Source organism: Acomys minous (assembly GCF_964271855.1).
Source record: "Acomys minous genome assembly, chromosome: 17".
Lineage (NCBI taxonomy): Eukaryota > Metazoa > Chordata > Mammalia > Rodentia > Muridae > Acomys > Acomys minous.
In genome coordinates this window covers 56,723,443-56,740,915 of record NC_140500.1, presented here as the reverse complement: position 1 = coordinate 56,740,915, position 17,473 = coordinate 56,723,443, and the positions used below count along the sequence as shown (strand labels likewise).

General features: G+C 44.1%; 1 protein-coding gene and 1 pseudogene across 20 annotated transcripts in view; one reads left to right on the top strand and one right to left on the bottom strand.

Moving 5' to 3' along the window:
- Positions 1–17,473, top strand: part of AAK1 (AP2 associated kinase 1) — a 150,699-nt gene that overhangs the window by 76,048 nt on the left and 57,178 nt on the right. For all 19 annotated transcript variants that reach the window (XM_084766843.1, XM_084766848.1, XM_084766833.1 and 16 more), the window contains exons 3-5: positions 1,734–1,852; positions 11,231–11,339; positions 12,664–12,806. In XM_084766843.1, the coding sequence (XP_084622969.1) occupies positions 1,734–1,852; positions 11,231–11,339; positions 12,664–12,806 (371 nt within the window). The remainder of the gene's footprint in view (positions 1–1,733; positions 1,853–11,230; positions 11,340–12,663; positions 12,807–17,473) is intronic.
- On the bottom strand, positions 15,965–16,279 carry LOC311588835 (small ribosomal subunit protein eS27-like; annotated as a pseudogene). The gene has a single exon. The product of its transcript is annotated as a small ribosomal subunit protein eS27-like (transcript).

Sequence of the window (17,473 nt, the reverse complement as noted above, 5' to 3'; positions counted from 1 at the left end):
ATTGATATTGGAGCAGTTTAATATATTCCAAGAAAGTAAAAGCTGGTTTTCTAAAAAAGAAAATATTAAAGGCATAGTGGTTACTATAATAGATTCTGTGGGTAATTTCAGTGTTTATCTGAATAACAAAGAACGTAGTTGTAGTGATGTAGAGAGACATGTAGTCTCTCATAAATCTTGATCACAATGTGGATTTAGACTCATCTGAGTCCATCAACATATTTTTATAGAATGATATATGTGTGGCTTTTTTGTTTTTGTTTTTGAGACAGGGTTTCCCTGTATAGTCCTGGCTGTCCTGGACTGGCTTTGTAGAGCAGGCTGGCTTTGAACAGAGATCTGCCTGCCTCTGCCTCCCCTAGTGCTGGGATTAAAGGCGTGCGCCACAGTGCCCGGCTTCGATGTACGTGTTTTATGAGAATAAGGAACAATACTTTATGAGAAAGGCTCTAGTGGCTGCAGAGAATAGATCCCCACTTAGGTTAGCCTGAATAGTAAAGCTAGCGAGTGCTAGGGACACCAGCAGACAGGCACTAAAGTGTCACCGAGCCTCAGGGCAGTTCAAACAGTTGCAAGTGGACCCTGAGTCCTGATTCTCAGAGACCCAAGATCTCTATTAGTTGCTTATTGGTTTCTACCAATTTTGCAAATGGCTGCTAGTTGAAAAACTATATAACAACCTCATCTCCGGTTCTCATACTGATGATTTCCCTCTGTGTTTACTTCTATCCACTTTGTGCCAACTGTGCAAAGAATAGATTAGTGATGATTTTACTACACAGGATTGATGACAGAACATAGGAGCTAAGTGATAAAGGTATGTAAGGCAGGCAGTTGGGCTGCGTGTTCCATAGAACTGCTGCTTCTTCCAAGACTTTGACCTGTGACTATATGACCCTCTTTTTTGTTTTGTTTTGTTTTATTTATTTGTTTTTGTTTTTTGAGACAAGGTTTCTCTTATAGTCCTGGCTGTACTAGACTCCCTTTGTAGGCCAGGCTGGCCTCGAACTCACAGAGATGCGCCTTCTTCTGCCTCTCGAGGGCTGGGATTAAAGGTGTGCACCATCACACTCGGCTCCTATCTGACCCTCTTAACGAACCTCAGACAGTGCTTGGGAGTGAGGTAGAAGTTAGGAGTTCTAAGATTATGTGGAACTCCAAGACTGAACTAATGTAGCACATTGGAGAATTTTAGGTAAAGTTACAAAAGTGTAGGTTAATGAGTTGCCAACTGCCTTTGTTAAAGGAAAGAAGTCTGTTGGTCAGTCCTGATGCCCACTGTGAACAGCTCACTCACACTGGGTCTTACCTCTCAACAGTACATGCAATGACAGAGTGCAGGAGTCTTCAGAGTTTCATGTCACACCTGTATGGAAGGTGGAGTGAGGAGGGGAAGAAGAAAGGGAAAGGAGATTCTTGAAATAAAGCGACAACTGCTTATGTTAGCAAGCACGAGAAGAATTTTCTAGCCTCTCTGTTGAGAAAGTACTGGGCTTAATTTTTTTTAAAAAAAAGTCTTTCAGTTTCTCTGGAAAGTAGTTGCTCTTCCTTGATTCAGGGCTTCTCTGACTTTGGCTGTAAGTTCTAAGAGTACAGGAATGCTGTCTGGGCCAGGAAGCCTGAAGACTGGCTGACAGCAGCGTCAGTGCCATGAGAGGTGACAGCAGCAGCCCGAGTTTCTGACGGACTTTGCACATTACTCAAAAGAGCTTCTCTGTGTGTTCTTCTCCCAGGTGGATTCGCTCTTGTCTTTCTGGTGAGAACAAGCAGTGGGGTGAAATGTGCCTTGAAACGTATGTTTGTCAACAATGAGCATGACCTCCAGGTGTGCAAGAGGGAAATCCAGATCATGGTAAGGCTCGGTGGTTTCTAACTATTGCTTTTTCTTCTTTTTTAACTTTACATATTTTTAAAATAGTTTTTATTAATTTCCTGAGAGTTTCATATTTTTTATCATATTCATCTCCTTACCCCAACTCTCTCGAGATTCCCCGGCCCCCCAAACTCTCTACTCACCCAACATTTTGCGTTCTCGCTCTTAAAACCCCCAGAGTTCAGTTTTGTGTTGGCTCACTACACCTAGGTGTGGCGCCTGCCCTGACCTGTGCTTGACACACCAGGCGTCACCACTGACGGGACTTTCCCTCCTCCAGTGGTAGTCAGATGCCAGCAGCTCCTCCACTAGGGGTGGGCTTCATGTCTACTCCCCCCTCCATGCTGGGATTTTGTCTGGCTTGAGCTTTTGCAGGTCCTGTGTATGACATTATGACAAAAGTTCATGCGTGCATTCGCCCTGTTGTGGAAAGCACGGGTATACTGTGTTGCCTTAGGAAAGTCACTGGGCAGGGGCTGTCATTCTTCCTTGAGCTGGCAACAAGATCTTATAAGAAGTGGGAGCAACAACCAGGGTGTATTTGATTCTGTTCCTGCCTTCATCACCTCAACTGGAGATTGAGGGGAAAGGAGCTTATTGGGAAAACAGACCAGTTTAATTCAGAAATAGTTTGGGACCTTGGGAAGGCATTTAATCTGGAAAGCCCAACTCTCTGGGAGCTGCTCTTTCTGCCTTTCACCGGTTACCAGCCGCTTGTTCTGGTCTGGTCACCAACCCCCCTGAGCCCTTCTCTTTATCCTGTGAACATGTCCTGACAACTTTACACTTTTTACAGTTTTGTTTTGTTTTGTTTTTCCCCACCTGGAGTGGCGTCTGCGTTTGGCCATAATGTCAATAGTTCATAATAACCTGTGATTCCATTTATAAAAGTTCATGAATAAGCAAATTCATTGTGGCATTAGAAGTCAGAAAATATTTATTTGGGATGGTAAATGGGCCAGAAAACAGTACTGTCGGAACCTTTTGTTTTGTGTAGTGCTCACACAGGAATATATAACTGTCAGAACTCAAACACATTAAGATCTGTAGTTTTTATTTGGTAAATTATACCTTTAATTAAAAAACAAAGAAATTTACTAGGAGCGATGGCTCAGCACTTCAGAGCGTGTTCTGTTCTTCTAGAGGACCTGAGTTTGCTTCCCAACAGCCATATCACAACTACCATTATAGCTCCAGCTTCAGAGTCTATGGCCTCTGGCCTCTCAGAGCACATGCATGCACACGCACATAGGCATGCAGAGATGCACAATTAAACACAAAACATCTTTTAAAAACTTCCTAATTTGTGCAGATTTAAATTTCTGCCATTATTTAAGAGTCTGTATCAGAAGTACATGCTGGTATGTTTATGATGAAATAAATGGTGTGTTACTGTGGAAACAGCAACTGGATTTAAAAGAAAGAGTGACCATGGCTTGATAGTCAGAGGAAAATGACAACTTCTTGAGAGCTTGTTAGTTGTTATTAGTTGTTTTTGCTTCTGTTGTACATAGTGTATAATAGAAACCTTTAAATATATAATTGTTATTTGTTTATACCAATTATATTGCTTTACCTGTTACACTTTAGGCAGTTCTGCCATCACAATGCAAGTTATGTAAAACCAGAAACTTCATAGTTTGACATACTGTTCAAGGTGTAGAAAATAGCTCAATAAGCAGCTGAAATGAATGTTTGCATAGTGGCAGAAGAGGATCCATATGTACACCTAGAGGTGATTCCTTTGGGCTCTCAGTTTTAACACCTTGAGAAAAAGCAGGAATAAAAATTAGGTGCCTAAAACTAAAAGTGTTTGGGAGTGACCTAGTACTGCGGAACCAACCAGCCAGCCCCCAGGACTCAAGACTACATGGGTCTGTCTGCAGTGGGTCTAGGTCCTCAGCTTGCCTGTCTCCTATACGCAGGAGGGTCCTGGATATTTCTCACTGCCCTCACCTCCTCCTCCTTCCCCCCTTCTTCTTCCCTCTTCCTCTTCCCTTCCCTTCCCTTCCCTCTTCCTCTTCCCTTCCCTTCCCTTCCCTCCCCTTCCCTTCCCTCCCCTCCCCTTCCCTTTTTCATCCTTCCCACCTTGCTTGCTTCATGCTTGCTCCACTGTCCCACACTTCATTTCCTATCTCTGCTGCTGCTCTTTATTTGCCTAGAATGCCCCTCCCATTCTTACATTAGAAAAGTGATCCCTCACCAGGCGGTGGTGGCACACGCCTTTAATCCCAGCACTCGAGAGGCAAAGGCAGGGGGATAGCTGTGAATTCAAGGCCAGCCTGGTCTACAAAGAGAGGCCAGGACAGCCAAGGCTACACAGAGAAACCCTGTCTTGAAAAACAAAACAAACAAAAAAAAAGTGACCTCATTCTTTCCTTTTCTCCCACTAATTTGGAAACATGAGAGCTTGCTCTGTGCTAGTGGAGAAACCAAAAAAGCACAGGCCTGAAAACTCATAATTAATAGGTCCAATTAGGAGTTTAGTTATATGGGATCAAGTTCTGGTTCAGTGATGCATTGACTATGACAGTTTCTTTTTGGTTTTAATTAATTTTTATTCTTTGAAAGTTAAAGTCAACTAGGTAACAAGGAAACATGAAGCAGGACCACACCATCCTCTGTGCCATCTCAGGGTCCTAGAGGTCCTCATGGTAGTTGATTCTTTGCATGTATTTCCCAAACCATATTAGTTCTTGGTTTTCAGCTCATCTCAGGCACTGTTCCCATGGGGTGTGAGGCTTTAGCTATTCCATCCTGCAGGACACCCCACCCTTGGCATCAGCTTTATTCTCATCACGCATTCATTGGAATGCCAGTCAGTTTCGGCAGTGGGTTGACTGTGGTAGCTCTGACTTTAGCACTGTGGTGGGAGGGAACTACTGCGCCTACATTTCCTGCTGGGCCGTAACACTGCCACTTTCCCATAGGGCCGTTTTCACTAGGACCTGTATCTGCTCCTCCTTAGCTTTCAGTATTCCATATACACCTCAGCAACATGATCCCAGACCTTCCTTCATTGTGCAAGTCATGGAGAGTTTTAGCTGGAGTTCTCTGGACGCAGTTGTTCCTGTTGTGGGGTTCCCTGCGCTGCTCTCCCTTGGCCTCACTGTTGCTCAGCCTCCAGCTCCTGCTTCACCCTCTCCTGTGGAGGTGCTCACCAACAGCCTCCTCATGTGCACTGGGCTTTTTAAAAGAAGTTTTTGTTTAGCTCAATTCTGAAGACTTTCTCCTATTTTTTTTCTCTAAAATTTTATGGTTTTACACTTTACATTTATCCATGAGCCATTTTTAGTTCACTTTTCAATAAACTGTGAGACTTTTGTTGAAGCTCTGCTTTGCTTATGGATGGCAAATTGTTTTAGTACCAGTTCTGAGAAGGTAACCCTTGCACTGCTGGGTGTTACATGTCACTTGAACTGTAGCTGTAGCTTACTGGTAGTGTACTTGTCTACATACACAAGGCCCTAGGCTTGACTTCCAGTGCCACCCCCAGAAACTTAAATTATGGGGGTCCAAAACTAGGCCTTTCTCTGTTCTCTTACCAACTGTATGTATATTTTTCCACCATTAGTGTCTCCCTCCCTTCCTCCCTCCCTCCCTCTCTCTCCCTCCCCCCCTTGCTCCCCTCCCCCTCTCTTTCCCTTTCTCTCCCCCCTCTCCACCCCCCCCTCTCTGTGTGTGTCTGTCTCTCTCTTTCTCTCTCTAAAGCAGTCTCATGTTGCAGCCTGGTACCTTAAACTGTATAGCCTTGAACTTCTGATCCTCCTGCCTCTGTCTGTCAAATTCTGGTGTTAGAGATGTATGCTACCACACCCAGCTATCAAACAAGATTCTCTCATTTTTCCCTATAATGTTTTACAATATTCTAGTCCATAGTCTATGTAGTGTATTAGTTTCTTTTCTCACCAATGTGACAAATACCTAATGAGAGCAATTACGGCCCAAGGGTTAAGAAGAGTTACAGTTGTCATGTAAGGGAAGGTGTGGTGGCACAGGTGTGAGGCCACTGGTCACACTGTGTTTGTAAGCAGCAAGCAAGGAGAGACAGGAAGTGAGGCTAGTCCATAAAAACTCAAAGCCCACCCCCAATGTCCTGCTGTTTCCCACAGGGCCCCACTGCCTTACAAAGCAGCAACAGCAGCAGCAGCTGGGAACTAAGTATTCAAACATTCAAGCCTGTGAGGACATTTTACATTCAATCTACAGCATATCACCTTTCATATACATTTTGGTAATCTGGAATTTTAATAGGAAGCACATTAAATCTATATTTCTATTTGGGGAGAATTGATTATCTTTTCTGTGTGGGATCTTCTAATAAATGAACATGGTCTGCATTTTCATCTACTACTTAGGTCTTGGTATCTTTTACTACCAATCATGTGCTTTTTTGTATACAAGCTTATAAAATGTTCTTAGATTTATGGCAAAGATTTTTAATTTGCTTTTAGTGATTTTAACCAATTCTGCATGTTTTCTTCTTTAGTTCTAGGCCTCACCCTGCTTGTTATACCTCTGAATTACAGCCCCTGATACTATATTTCAGATTAAAAACAACAACAAAAAGCCAGACATGGAGGCGCACACCTTTAATCCCAGCACTAATGGGGCAGAGGCAGGCAGATCTCTGTGAGTTTGAGACTAGCCTGGTCTTCAAAGCAAGTCCAGGGCAGCCAAGGCTACACAGAGAAACCATGCCTCAAAAAAACAAAATAAAACAAAACAAAAACCACCACCAACAACAACAACCTATGGGTTTAATGCTAGTGTTTAGAAATACAGTTAAATTTTACACTATATCCTGTCAGTTTGCCAAACTTGCAATGACAGATGGCTTTCTTTTTTGCCTGTAAACTTTTTCCCCCTTGATAGCCTTATTGTAATGATTGGAACTTGTAATACTGCACTGAATAAGAATGGCACATTTCTCCTTGCTTTGTTCTTAATCTTCATAGGAAAGCATTCAGTCCTTGTCATTAAATATAAGGTTGGCTTTAGTATTTTATACATTAAAAAAAAAAAAACAGCGTGTCTTGTCAGTGTGTGGTAGAACTTGCATGTAGCGGAGCTCTGGGAAAGGAGATTACTCCTGATCAGCGACAGCAGCTGGAAGGTGCATGCATTTTGTCTGGCAACAGTGTCCCTTCATCTTTGAGACCTCATGGTGCTATGGAAAAAGTCATTTTACAGCACTCCCAAGAAAAGAAAGCAAGTTAAGTTGGCTGTTCTGAAATACCTTAAAGTGGATGAAAATGGCAACATCAGTCCTTTGTCAAGAGTCCTCTTGAGATAAATGTGGCACTAGAGTTTTTGTGCTTACCATTTATCTTATGTCCTCTGACGTTTAGCAAGTAACTTATTTAAAGTAACAGAAGACATGCTTGTCAGTTATGTTTCCATTGGAAGGTATAACAGCTACCTTGGATGACAGAACAATCTTTACAACGAACACAATGGATTGCCTCTCATGCTAGGGATGAGTGTGAGGTAATATATGTGGACTTCAAGGCAAATATTAGAAGCAATGCAAGTAGAAACAGGTTTAGGTATTTCAAAGGTCAGTTAACTCAACGTGATTGTGGATATAGAGGGCTGTGGCTGGCAAAAGAAAGAGTGTAGGTTTCAGCTCTGTTAATGGTGTCACAGAGGCGGGCAGTGCTGGACTACTGCTCATGAATCAGACTAGACCTGCAGTACTCATCTCCTGGGGGCATCCCTATCCGAAACCACAAACACACACCATAGCAAAGCAACAGAGCTGTCAGTGAAGGGGCAGCCAAAGTGCCCTCAAAAGTTATGTCAAAGATGAGACTGTCCCGTTACCACCTTTTGGAGACACCATTCTTGCTTGATTGAGTTGCCTTGGCACCTGTGTAAGAAGTAGTTAATGTAAGCGTCCAGTTGCCACTGAGGGGGCTTGTGCCAGAAGGTGGATTGATGGCCTGCTTCTTCTGTAAAGGCTAAAAGCTCATTATGGTAGACATTGGCTTAGAGTTGATTGATGAACATGTTCTTTATTTCCTTGTGTACTGGAAGTAGTCTATTAAGCAGCCAGCATTTGTGAGCCTGGTAAGGTTGCACTTGCTAAGGTAAGTGCCACTTAGCAGCAGTATGGCATACAGCTGGTCCTACCCAGGGCTACCAGGTCAGAGTCTGCTTTACAGTATGATCCCTCAGTGATCCATAGTCCTATTAAAATCCGAGGTACAGTGTTCTAGAATAGGACTATAGGTGACATTTTCAAAGGTCTATTGAGTAAGTACAAGATTAATTGGGGGAAAAAAATCCTAGTTTGATTTTCTGCTACTCTGATGAAACATTGACCAAAAGCAATTTGAGGAATAAAGGATTTAGTTCATCTTATACTTTCAGGTCACAGTACATAGGAAGAAGTCAGAGCAGCGACCGTGGAGGACCACTGCTGACTGCTTGCTCCCAAGTGTGGTTGGTTCACACTCAGCTAGCTTTCTATACAGCCCAGACCCACCTGTCTAAGAGTGGTACCGCCACAGTGGGCTGCCTCCCCTCCCCTTCCATCAGGCAATCAAGAGAGCGCCTCACAGATGTGCCCACAGTCTGAGCTGATCCAAACAGTGCTTCAGTTGAGGTTCCTTCTTACTGGGTAAATGTAGTTTGCGTCAAGTTGACAGTAAAGGCTAAGTGTGGAAGGGAGGATAGAACAGGCGTAGGGAAGAGAAAAGGGTCCGGACTTAGATGGCAGAAGAAGCTCAATGTGGTCTCCCCATAACTGAGGGCCAGCCAGTTTCCTTTACTCCTGAGTGGAGTTGTAGTGTTTGTTTGCCTGTGATTAAATACCCTAGAAGAGCTAGAAAGGAGGTGTAGGGTCATGAGGAGGTGGAAAAAAGAGTAAAACCAAACTACACCAAACACGCCTTACCAAAGTAGAATAAGCTTCTCTCAGCTACTAGAATGGCCTTTCATCCATCCTGAGGGACCCCAGTCTGTTAAAGAGGTGCTTCGTCTATTAAAGGGGTCTCCTGGCCCCTCAGGCAGGCATGCCCATGTGCATGTACCCACACACAGACATATGCATGTACACATAATTTAAAATAGATGGTTCTCTACAATTCTTCCTACTTTTTGGACTGTGTGAGTAGAAATGAGTTCTCGAGAGGTCCATAGTAAGATTGAAAAGTAGAGGGAAGGTAGGGTCTGAAATGCTTTCTGTTTTATAAAGCTTGAGCTCTGGAGACTGCCTCTCACGCCTCTCACGCCTCTCACGCCTCTCACGCCTCTCACGCCTCTCACGCCTCTCACGCCTCTCACGCCTCTCTCTCTCTGACCTGTGCTCCGAGGCTGTACTGAGGCTTTTGCTGCCTATCAAGTTTCTTTCTCATCCCATTTTGAAGATAATTTTGTTCTATGCCAAAAGCTCTGAACTCACTTGAATTACCCTTTTCTTCATCTTAGTGCAATGTGCAGCCACCACCTTTCCCCTCACCTTTGCAGGAAAAGAAATCCCTCTGTGATCCACCTCTTAGCACAGTGCTTCTCAATCTGTGGATCATGACCTCTTTGTAAGTCAGTGACCCTTTCACAGGGTTGCCTAAGACCATCAGAAAACACAGATACTTCATTACTATTCCTAACAGTAGCAAACAAAGCAGTGAAAAATCGCTTTATGGTTGAGGGTCAACTCTTCTGAGGCAGCCCCTTCCTTACACAGATGTTCTGAGAGTAATCCACAGACACTTCACATAAGTCTCCAGAAGTCTCCTGTGGGCACACTTCTACTGTTGTTTGTTTTTTGCAGGGAAAGGGTCTGCTATTCTATGTCAGTAGTGTTTCTAATACACTGTGCAGAGGAGATACAGTGAGCTTTACTGTTGATGTTGAGAGTTCAAGTGTTTACTTGATACTTTGAGGCTGCTTCTTGTGATAACTTTGCAGTTTTGAGTATTGGAATTTGCACTTAGGGTAGTCAAGAACAGCTTTTCCAGACTCTGTGAAGCCGAACCAGCTGTCCAGGAGCAATTCCACTGTCTTGTTGGACCACACTAGAGCCTGAGCTTGAGTCAAACACACAGACTCGTAGAACCAGGCATTTTCTTTCTTTCTTTCTTTCTTTCTTTCTTTCTTTCTTTCTTTCTTTCTTTCTTTCTTTTTTTAATTATGTATTATTTATACAGTGCTCTGTCTGCATGTATACCTGCATGCCAGAAGAGGGCATCAGATCACATTATAGATGGTTGTGAGCCACCATGTGATTGCTGGGAATTGAACTCAGGGCCTTTGGAAGAGCAGCAGTGCTCTTAACCACTGAGCCATCTCTCCAGCCCCCAAACTGGGCATTTTCTACACCTGCCCCTATGTCTTTAAAACAAAAGTAAAATAATGTATTACCTTACTATCCAAATCTTAGTTTTACCTTGCATTTGTATCATAATGTCCAGTTTCCTCATGTTTTCTTTCCCCAACTTAGTTTTTCATCAGTAGCACCATAGATACCTGTTCTGTGGACCAAGGTGCGAGGTGATTGCCAGTGTCTGGGTGGTGCTACGTAGGTACCCGCTGGAGGGATGAGATCCCATGAGCAGCAGTTCTGAGAGCTGATAAGCAATTCAGCTGATGCTGTACCTTCTATCCCAGCTGGCCATCTGGAAAGGCTTAATTATGAGTGAAATGCTGGGTCAAGATGCTATTGTAGTCTCTTCAAAGCTTGCAAGGCAGTTTTTCTTTTCATCTATTTCCTGTTAAAAGTCAAGCTGGAGCATGTTCAGAATGTACCTGCTTTCCTCTATGAATTTGTGCAGGCTCCCCAACTAAAACTCAAATCCTTTGCTCAGTGAAGACACTACTCACTACTCTGGGAAGAACTCTGTTAAGTGCTGTAGGTAGTAAATCTTTCTCCACCCTATCCTCTCTTCCCCCCCCCCCACTCCCCACCCCCCCACACACAAGAGAGAGTAAAAATTCAAGCTGAATTCACTTTTGACCCCATAAACAGGAGAAAATAAATTCTTTTTCTCTGTATTAAAAAATTTGCACACTTAAATAGTAGTTGTAGTTTTCTCCTCTGCAGTATTTCTGGGTGTTAGAGGGGTCCCTGCTTCTGGTTTAGGTAGAGCACTAACGCAGTGAGCAAGTGGATGTTCTGTGTTTGGTTTGCTGTAGAGCCTCGCTCTAGAGTGCTGGGTCAGCACGATGGTGCAATTGCTGCTGGAGATCCGACTGGGCTTCTCAAAGACCACTGGAAACTGCCGCTCTCCCCTTTCACACTGTTAGTGTTGTCTCTGTGTATTTAAACTGTCCATGCTGGTGGAACCAACTGGCCACTTCTGGCCCTGCAGTGTGTCTGTCACTGACAATGTACTTCTCCACTCTTGTTCACAGAGGGACCTCTCAGGTCACAAGAACATTGTGGGCTACATTGATTCTAGTATCAACAATGTGAGCAGTGGCGACGTCTGGGAAGTTCTCATTCTCATGGACTTCTGCAGAGGTGTGTGCTGACCGTCCTGAGTCTCTAGCTTCCAGCACGTTAATGGGCAAGGGCATGGGGATGATTTCATTTACTGACCATTGCACCCTGAAGACAGTGTTCTGGTTTCACAGATAGGGAAGCTAATGCTCTGGGTTATTTTCATGCCTACAAGGTACAAAGAACTGAAAGTGATAGGTAATTCCAGACTGTTAGACATAGAATGATCTGGCTGTGGGTAAAAAGGAGACCACATGAAAATAAGAAAAGACCATGTTCTTTATGAGAGTTTAACAAGCAGTGAACATGTATAATAAAAGCCCAATACGGACCTTACAGAAACTGCAACTTCCCTACCCCCATTTTCCACTCACAGCACAGCCTGCTGGAACGGAGAGAAAGAACTCTTTGTCTGTGAAGGTGACCCTCTCCTTACGCTAGGCCTGTGACACCTAGTCCAGCTGCGTTCAGGTGCTGCTGCTTCAGACTGTAAACAGATGAAAACTTGGAGCTTGAAGTTCATCCATTTGTCCCATTCACCCCTGTGTGGAGAGTTGACTCTCCTGGCCTAAGCAGCGGACATCATAAGTGTGGGTCATTGCCGTACTGTTTGGTGCCCTATTTTGTAATTGTCCTTAGTTCCACTAACATTTTCTCACTTTAAAGATACCGCCCATAAATTGTTTCTTATCCTGTACATGTGCTGTTAACCAGTAGTTTTGGCCTTTGTTGACTATTGATCTGATTTTACAAAATGCCACCAAATTAGAGCTTGACAAATTATTCCCTTTTCACCATTCCTTTTTTCTTCATAGGACCTTTTAGATGCCAGGCAGTAGGAGGATTCAGGTCTGGATAATTTTGTAAGATTTGTTACCAGTCTTTTGTTCCCAGAGAGAAATGTGTTGCTATAGCATCTCACAGGCCAAGCCAGAAAGACCAAGCTCCCTCAGAGTTAGACTTCAGAATGGACATGGTACCATCTTCTTCCTGCTCCCTGGGTCTATTGTGCTGAAAGGCATGGCAGAGCCTGTGGCCTCATCTCCTACACCATGGAGACATGACTACCAGGCAGCACTAACTGACTGTGAGATCACTTCTGCTTTTAATCTTGAGGATACAATGAGGGAGGCTCACATCTGTGTGCTTAGCAAAATAATCTGCTTTTGATGCATTGGAGGAGACATTGGATTGTAAGAAAGCAAATCACAAGCAGAGACAGGAGACCCGGGATTTAGTGCTGGCCTGGCCAGTGATCAGCTTTTGTCTGCACAGCTGTCAGTGCCCTGATCAAAGCAACAAGTCTGTCTGTTAATACCCTTCCCCTTGCTCTGTCCTGTCCCAGGAGGCCAGGTGGTAAACCTGATGAACCAGCGTCTCCAGACAGGCTTCACAGAGAACGAAGTGCTGCAGATATTCTGTGATACCTGCGAGGCTGTTGCTCGCCTGCATCAGTGCAAAACTCCTATTATCCACCGGGACCTGAAGGTAACAGACTGGCTGCGTCTTGGAGTGTGCTTTCCCTGAGTGCTTCTGTCTGTCCCAGGGATGGGGTAGGTACTGAGACATTAGGGAAGAAGTGTATGACACAGTCGCTAATGCTGAGCTCACGGTGAAGCTGGGGAGAGAACATACAAAGAGGAAGCACAGTACACATACCCACTTGGTTAACTAGCCTCCAGAATTTTAAAATTTCAAATGCCTGAGTTCACACATTTTTATTTTTATTGCTGTATTTCTAAATTTTTAATGGTCTTGAAAATGAATGTTAATTTAAATAGCTTATAAATAATGATGCTCACAGGCACATAGGGTTGTTGTTGTTATACTAAGGGTTATACAGGACCTTGTACAAGCTAGGCAAGTACTATACCACTGAACTATAACCCCAGCCCTCTTTCATATTTTGAGCAATTCCCTAATTAATTGCTCCTGATTACCATCACCTTGCCCCGTGTCTTTCATTTAGAAGTCGCATGACACTGTTTTCAGAATGGAATTGGCATCTTGTTAGGGCTGAGCTTAGTATTTATTGAACACCAACTGCATGCTAAATAGTCTACTGAACTTCATGCACACTGTGTTCTTAGTCATTCTCCATCACATTTTACAGGCGAGGAAACTAAGTAGCAGAGAGGCTGTGTGTCTTGTGCAAGTTCTTGTAAATAGGAAACAGCAGCGTCAGAATTTAAACCCAGCTCTTCTACTTAAGATTTCATATTACTCTCTGCCTCTAACCCACCACGTGGGTGATGGCAACAGAGCTGAAGAACAGGGAAACTGCTTGATGCTGCTATATGCAAAGGACTCTGGGCAGGACTTGTCTCAGTACCTGCAGCATTTGACTCCTTCAGTACCCTGGCTTCCCTGGCCCTCTGAGGTATCGTGTTCTCTCCAGCCATTCCTGCCCAAGCTCCTTGGCTTGTTCCTCAGACTATTTGACTTCTCTGAGCTGTGGTTCTGTCCTCTCTAAAATATAGATTCAAATGCCTACTGTGAACCGTGTGAGCCTGGGCTAGCCTGGGTGGGGTCTGTTTATTCACAGGCAAAAGTGAAGAAAGCCCCTCTTGCCCTGCCCAGCACGCATGTGGCTTCTCTTTCCAGTTCCATATAGGATAGGAACTCAAAAGTGTCCCTCGTCCTCAGGCTGCTTATGTCCCGAGAGTGATCACAGTGGAAGGGCTCTCTTCAGATGTTACTGTGATGCTTCACTTACTTCCTCTCAGGTGTGTTTGTTAGGAAAGAGAAAGGTCATTATTGTGAACCATGGGGTCAGACCTGGGCAGATGAGCTATACCAGCCTTTACTGTTTGTCAGTGCAGAATCCATGCCAGAGAAAGCACGACCGCTGAGCCCCCCTCCTGCCCTGCTTAAGTTAACAAATCAGAGTAGAGACAGTGGTGGCTTTTCCTGTTTTCTTCTTGTTTAAAATTTGTTTTGTGTTAATTTGTGCTAGTAGTCCATGCACTTAAGAAAGGGGAAGAAAGTTCAGGATGAACAAAGGTATTAAGGTTGAAAATTATACATGTCACCTTTTGTCACAAAAGAGACTTTGATCTCTGGAGTATGGTGGGGTAAGTTTAGAAACAGAGGCATGTTCTTCTAACCTTCCATGTTCAGAGGAACTATAGTCCCTGAAATGCCTCAGTGCCAAGCTATTACGTTGAGATGAAGAGAGGCCAGTAGCTTTCCAGGCTTCAGCAAAGGCCCTGTGCAGATTTTTTTAGTGACAAGTTTAGTAAGACTGTTAAGCTATTAGGCTGGGAATAAGGTGAGCAGTCCTGAACTCTCAAAGGACTGAAGTGGTGAAGAACAGTACGCAGTGGTGTGGTGTCTGAAGTGTCCGCCACAGGCTGGTGTTCTCAGTGCCTTTCCCCAGATGGCAGGGCTTCTAACAGAGTAGATCACTGGGGTGGGCCTTGTAGCAGTTACAGCCTGGTCTCTGGTTTCAGCTTCTCCCCGCTTCCTGGTTGCTTCTGTGATATGATGCGTGCTACCACGCCTTCCCCTCTAGGACAGATGGAAATGTCCTGAAACAGTGAGCCAAGACAAAGCCTTCCTCCCTTAAGTTGCTTCTGTCAGATGCTTTGGTCACAGCAACATGAAAGTGACCAACACAAATGGCAGCCAGTCACAGGCTTGTGTCCTCAAGCAGCGCGACTATTCTCACTCTCTGCCAGTACTCAGAGCTGTGTGGATGCCAATTGGGTCTCTCCCTCGCTAATCTCTTGCAGCTTGTCCCCTCCCGCCTACCTCTATTCATTGCCATTTTTCCTTGCTTAGACCTGTTCTAATCTCATTCCGTGTCTTATTGTTCGCTGTCTTTTAGACTTTCTCTTTTGCAAAGCTGACTTTCCCAAAAAGGTTGTTTTCTGAGCTCCTAAATTTCAAAGTCCTAAATACCTCCTAAGTAGTCTTCCTTGGTCTCTCTCTGTCCATCCTCTGCTCCCTTCGTTCTCTCTTACCTGTCTGAGCTGCCGTGCTCATTAGCTGCGTGAGTCACATCAGCATGGGGGTGAGTATGGTCTCAGAGTCAGGCGGCCTGGTGCTGAGGCCTGCTTGCCAGCCTGACCCCAGGTAAAGTGAGTGCTTATCTGACCTGTCTTTTCCATGTGTTAAGGGGACAGCAAAGCTTCATAAGGATTACATGGACCACTGAAAGTGAAAGTGCACAGGTTATTGATTGTCTGGCTCGTGGTACCGAGTCCAATACTGGCAGTACTGTCACTCCTCTGCCTCAGTACTTTATTCCTGTGCCTAGTTTTACCTCTTCCAAAGCCACACATACCTCCCCAGCAGTGGCTGTACTGTCCTATAATGTGCCTGTCCCACTTTTCCAGCTTAGCACCGTGCTGGCCCAGCCTCACTGGCTAACTGCCATGGATCAGATCCCTCAGGCACAGGCCCATCTCAAGGCCTTGCTGCTCTTCTTGCTCAGAGTGCGCTGTCCCTGAGTGGCCCTTTGCTGCTGCCTCTCATTCTGGCCTCCTCATTTGAGAGGCCTACCATGACTGTCGTTTGAAGTGGCATTCCTTTTCAGTTTACTTATATTTAACCTGCTGGGATTTTTTTCATACATTCTCAATACCAGACAATTATAATTATTTTCTTTTTCTTTTTCTTTCTTTCTTTTTTTAAATATCCAAAATGTGTTTATTGGGTGGTTTCCCCCTCATCCTGAATTAGGTACTTTCAGTGCTGCTTCCTCCTGAAGGAGCATCCTTTTGTCAGCCTTGCTTTTCCTCCTGTAGGCTGACAGAGAACAGTGGAGCAGCCAACACACAAGACTACCGTTTGTGCATGGCTAAAGACCGTGGTGATTTTATAGCAGCCTGGGCACTTGACATCCATAAAGTAGGAGTTGTGGCTCTGCACCAGGCTCTTTTTCTTGTGTTTCCTCTTCTCCTCTTCTGGAGAGGGATGAAGGAGATCCTTTGCAGAGGCATGTTCTCGTAGGGAGGTCGTCACTGCTGGAAAGGCTATAATTATTTTCTAATACCCACTTGGACTTTAAGCACCACAAGATACTGGATTTTTGTTTTTCTTTAGCCTTATCCCTAGACCTAGAAGAGTACTTAGCATATTGTAGAAATTCACACCTGTTTCTTTCATAAGTCAGTGGTAGTAATTTATTTGTTAGGGAACTTAGAGTTTATTTTGACATATATTCCCTGACTTGCTTCTTTGTAACAGTAATGGAGATGTTATCAGCCTTATTTCACAGAGAAGAAAAAAGAGACTTGCAGATGTATTTAAAGTCAAATACCAGAAATACTCTTGAAGTCTTCACCCAAGTCCAGTGTCTTGTTGAGTGCCTTGGTGGCGGTGATAACAGAGAGTAGCCAGCAGTGGCTGGGCTGTCCCTGAAGGTTGTCATAGGATTCTAAGAAGGGGTGGAGAACGCAGTGTGCCAACAAGCAATTTTACCTTCATAGTTTCTGACCCTACCTCACACGGGCAAAGTCGCTATAACACACTGTCATTCATGTCAGGCCACAGTGCGCCTCATCTTATTTTGCTTTCCCTGCTTAGTTCCTCTTTCTTCGGTAGTGATTTTTACTGTTGTGATTACCATTCTATTTATTATGAACTAACTTTTCTGATTTCTAGATAGAGGCTCATTCCGTATTCACAGTATAGAATCTAATCTGATTTACAAAGAGAGAGGACACATAAGCTAGGAGAAGCATGATTTCCCATCAGTTCTATAAAGTACATGAGGCCAGGGATTAAAAAAATCATCTCTAGCCAATGCCGAGTAAGTAATTTCACAGAATTGAAGGATGCCTTCTAAGGGCACAGCACTCACCTACGAGCTGTGCGGGATTCACAGGCTAATACACCACCCCAACCCAAAGATTTGTACTGTAGTGAAGGGAAACATAAATATGTCAGTAGTTTGTAGCTTGTCTTTGCTACTTTGTGGATTCTTCTTTTTCCTAGCCTTTATCTCTCTCCTCCCCCATTTCAGCCCCTAACACTAGATAGGAGAGAAAGAAGGATGGGAGGGGGAGGGGAGGAGATCCTTGAATCTAATTTCTTTCTTCTTATTTCTTCTTTGAGCATGACTAATAACAAACTGCAACCAACCCTCCTGGATGACCACCAACCACCAATCCTGTCTCTCAGGGCTGTAGCATTTATATACGCTCTAA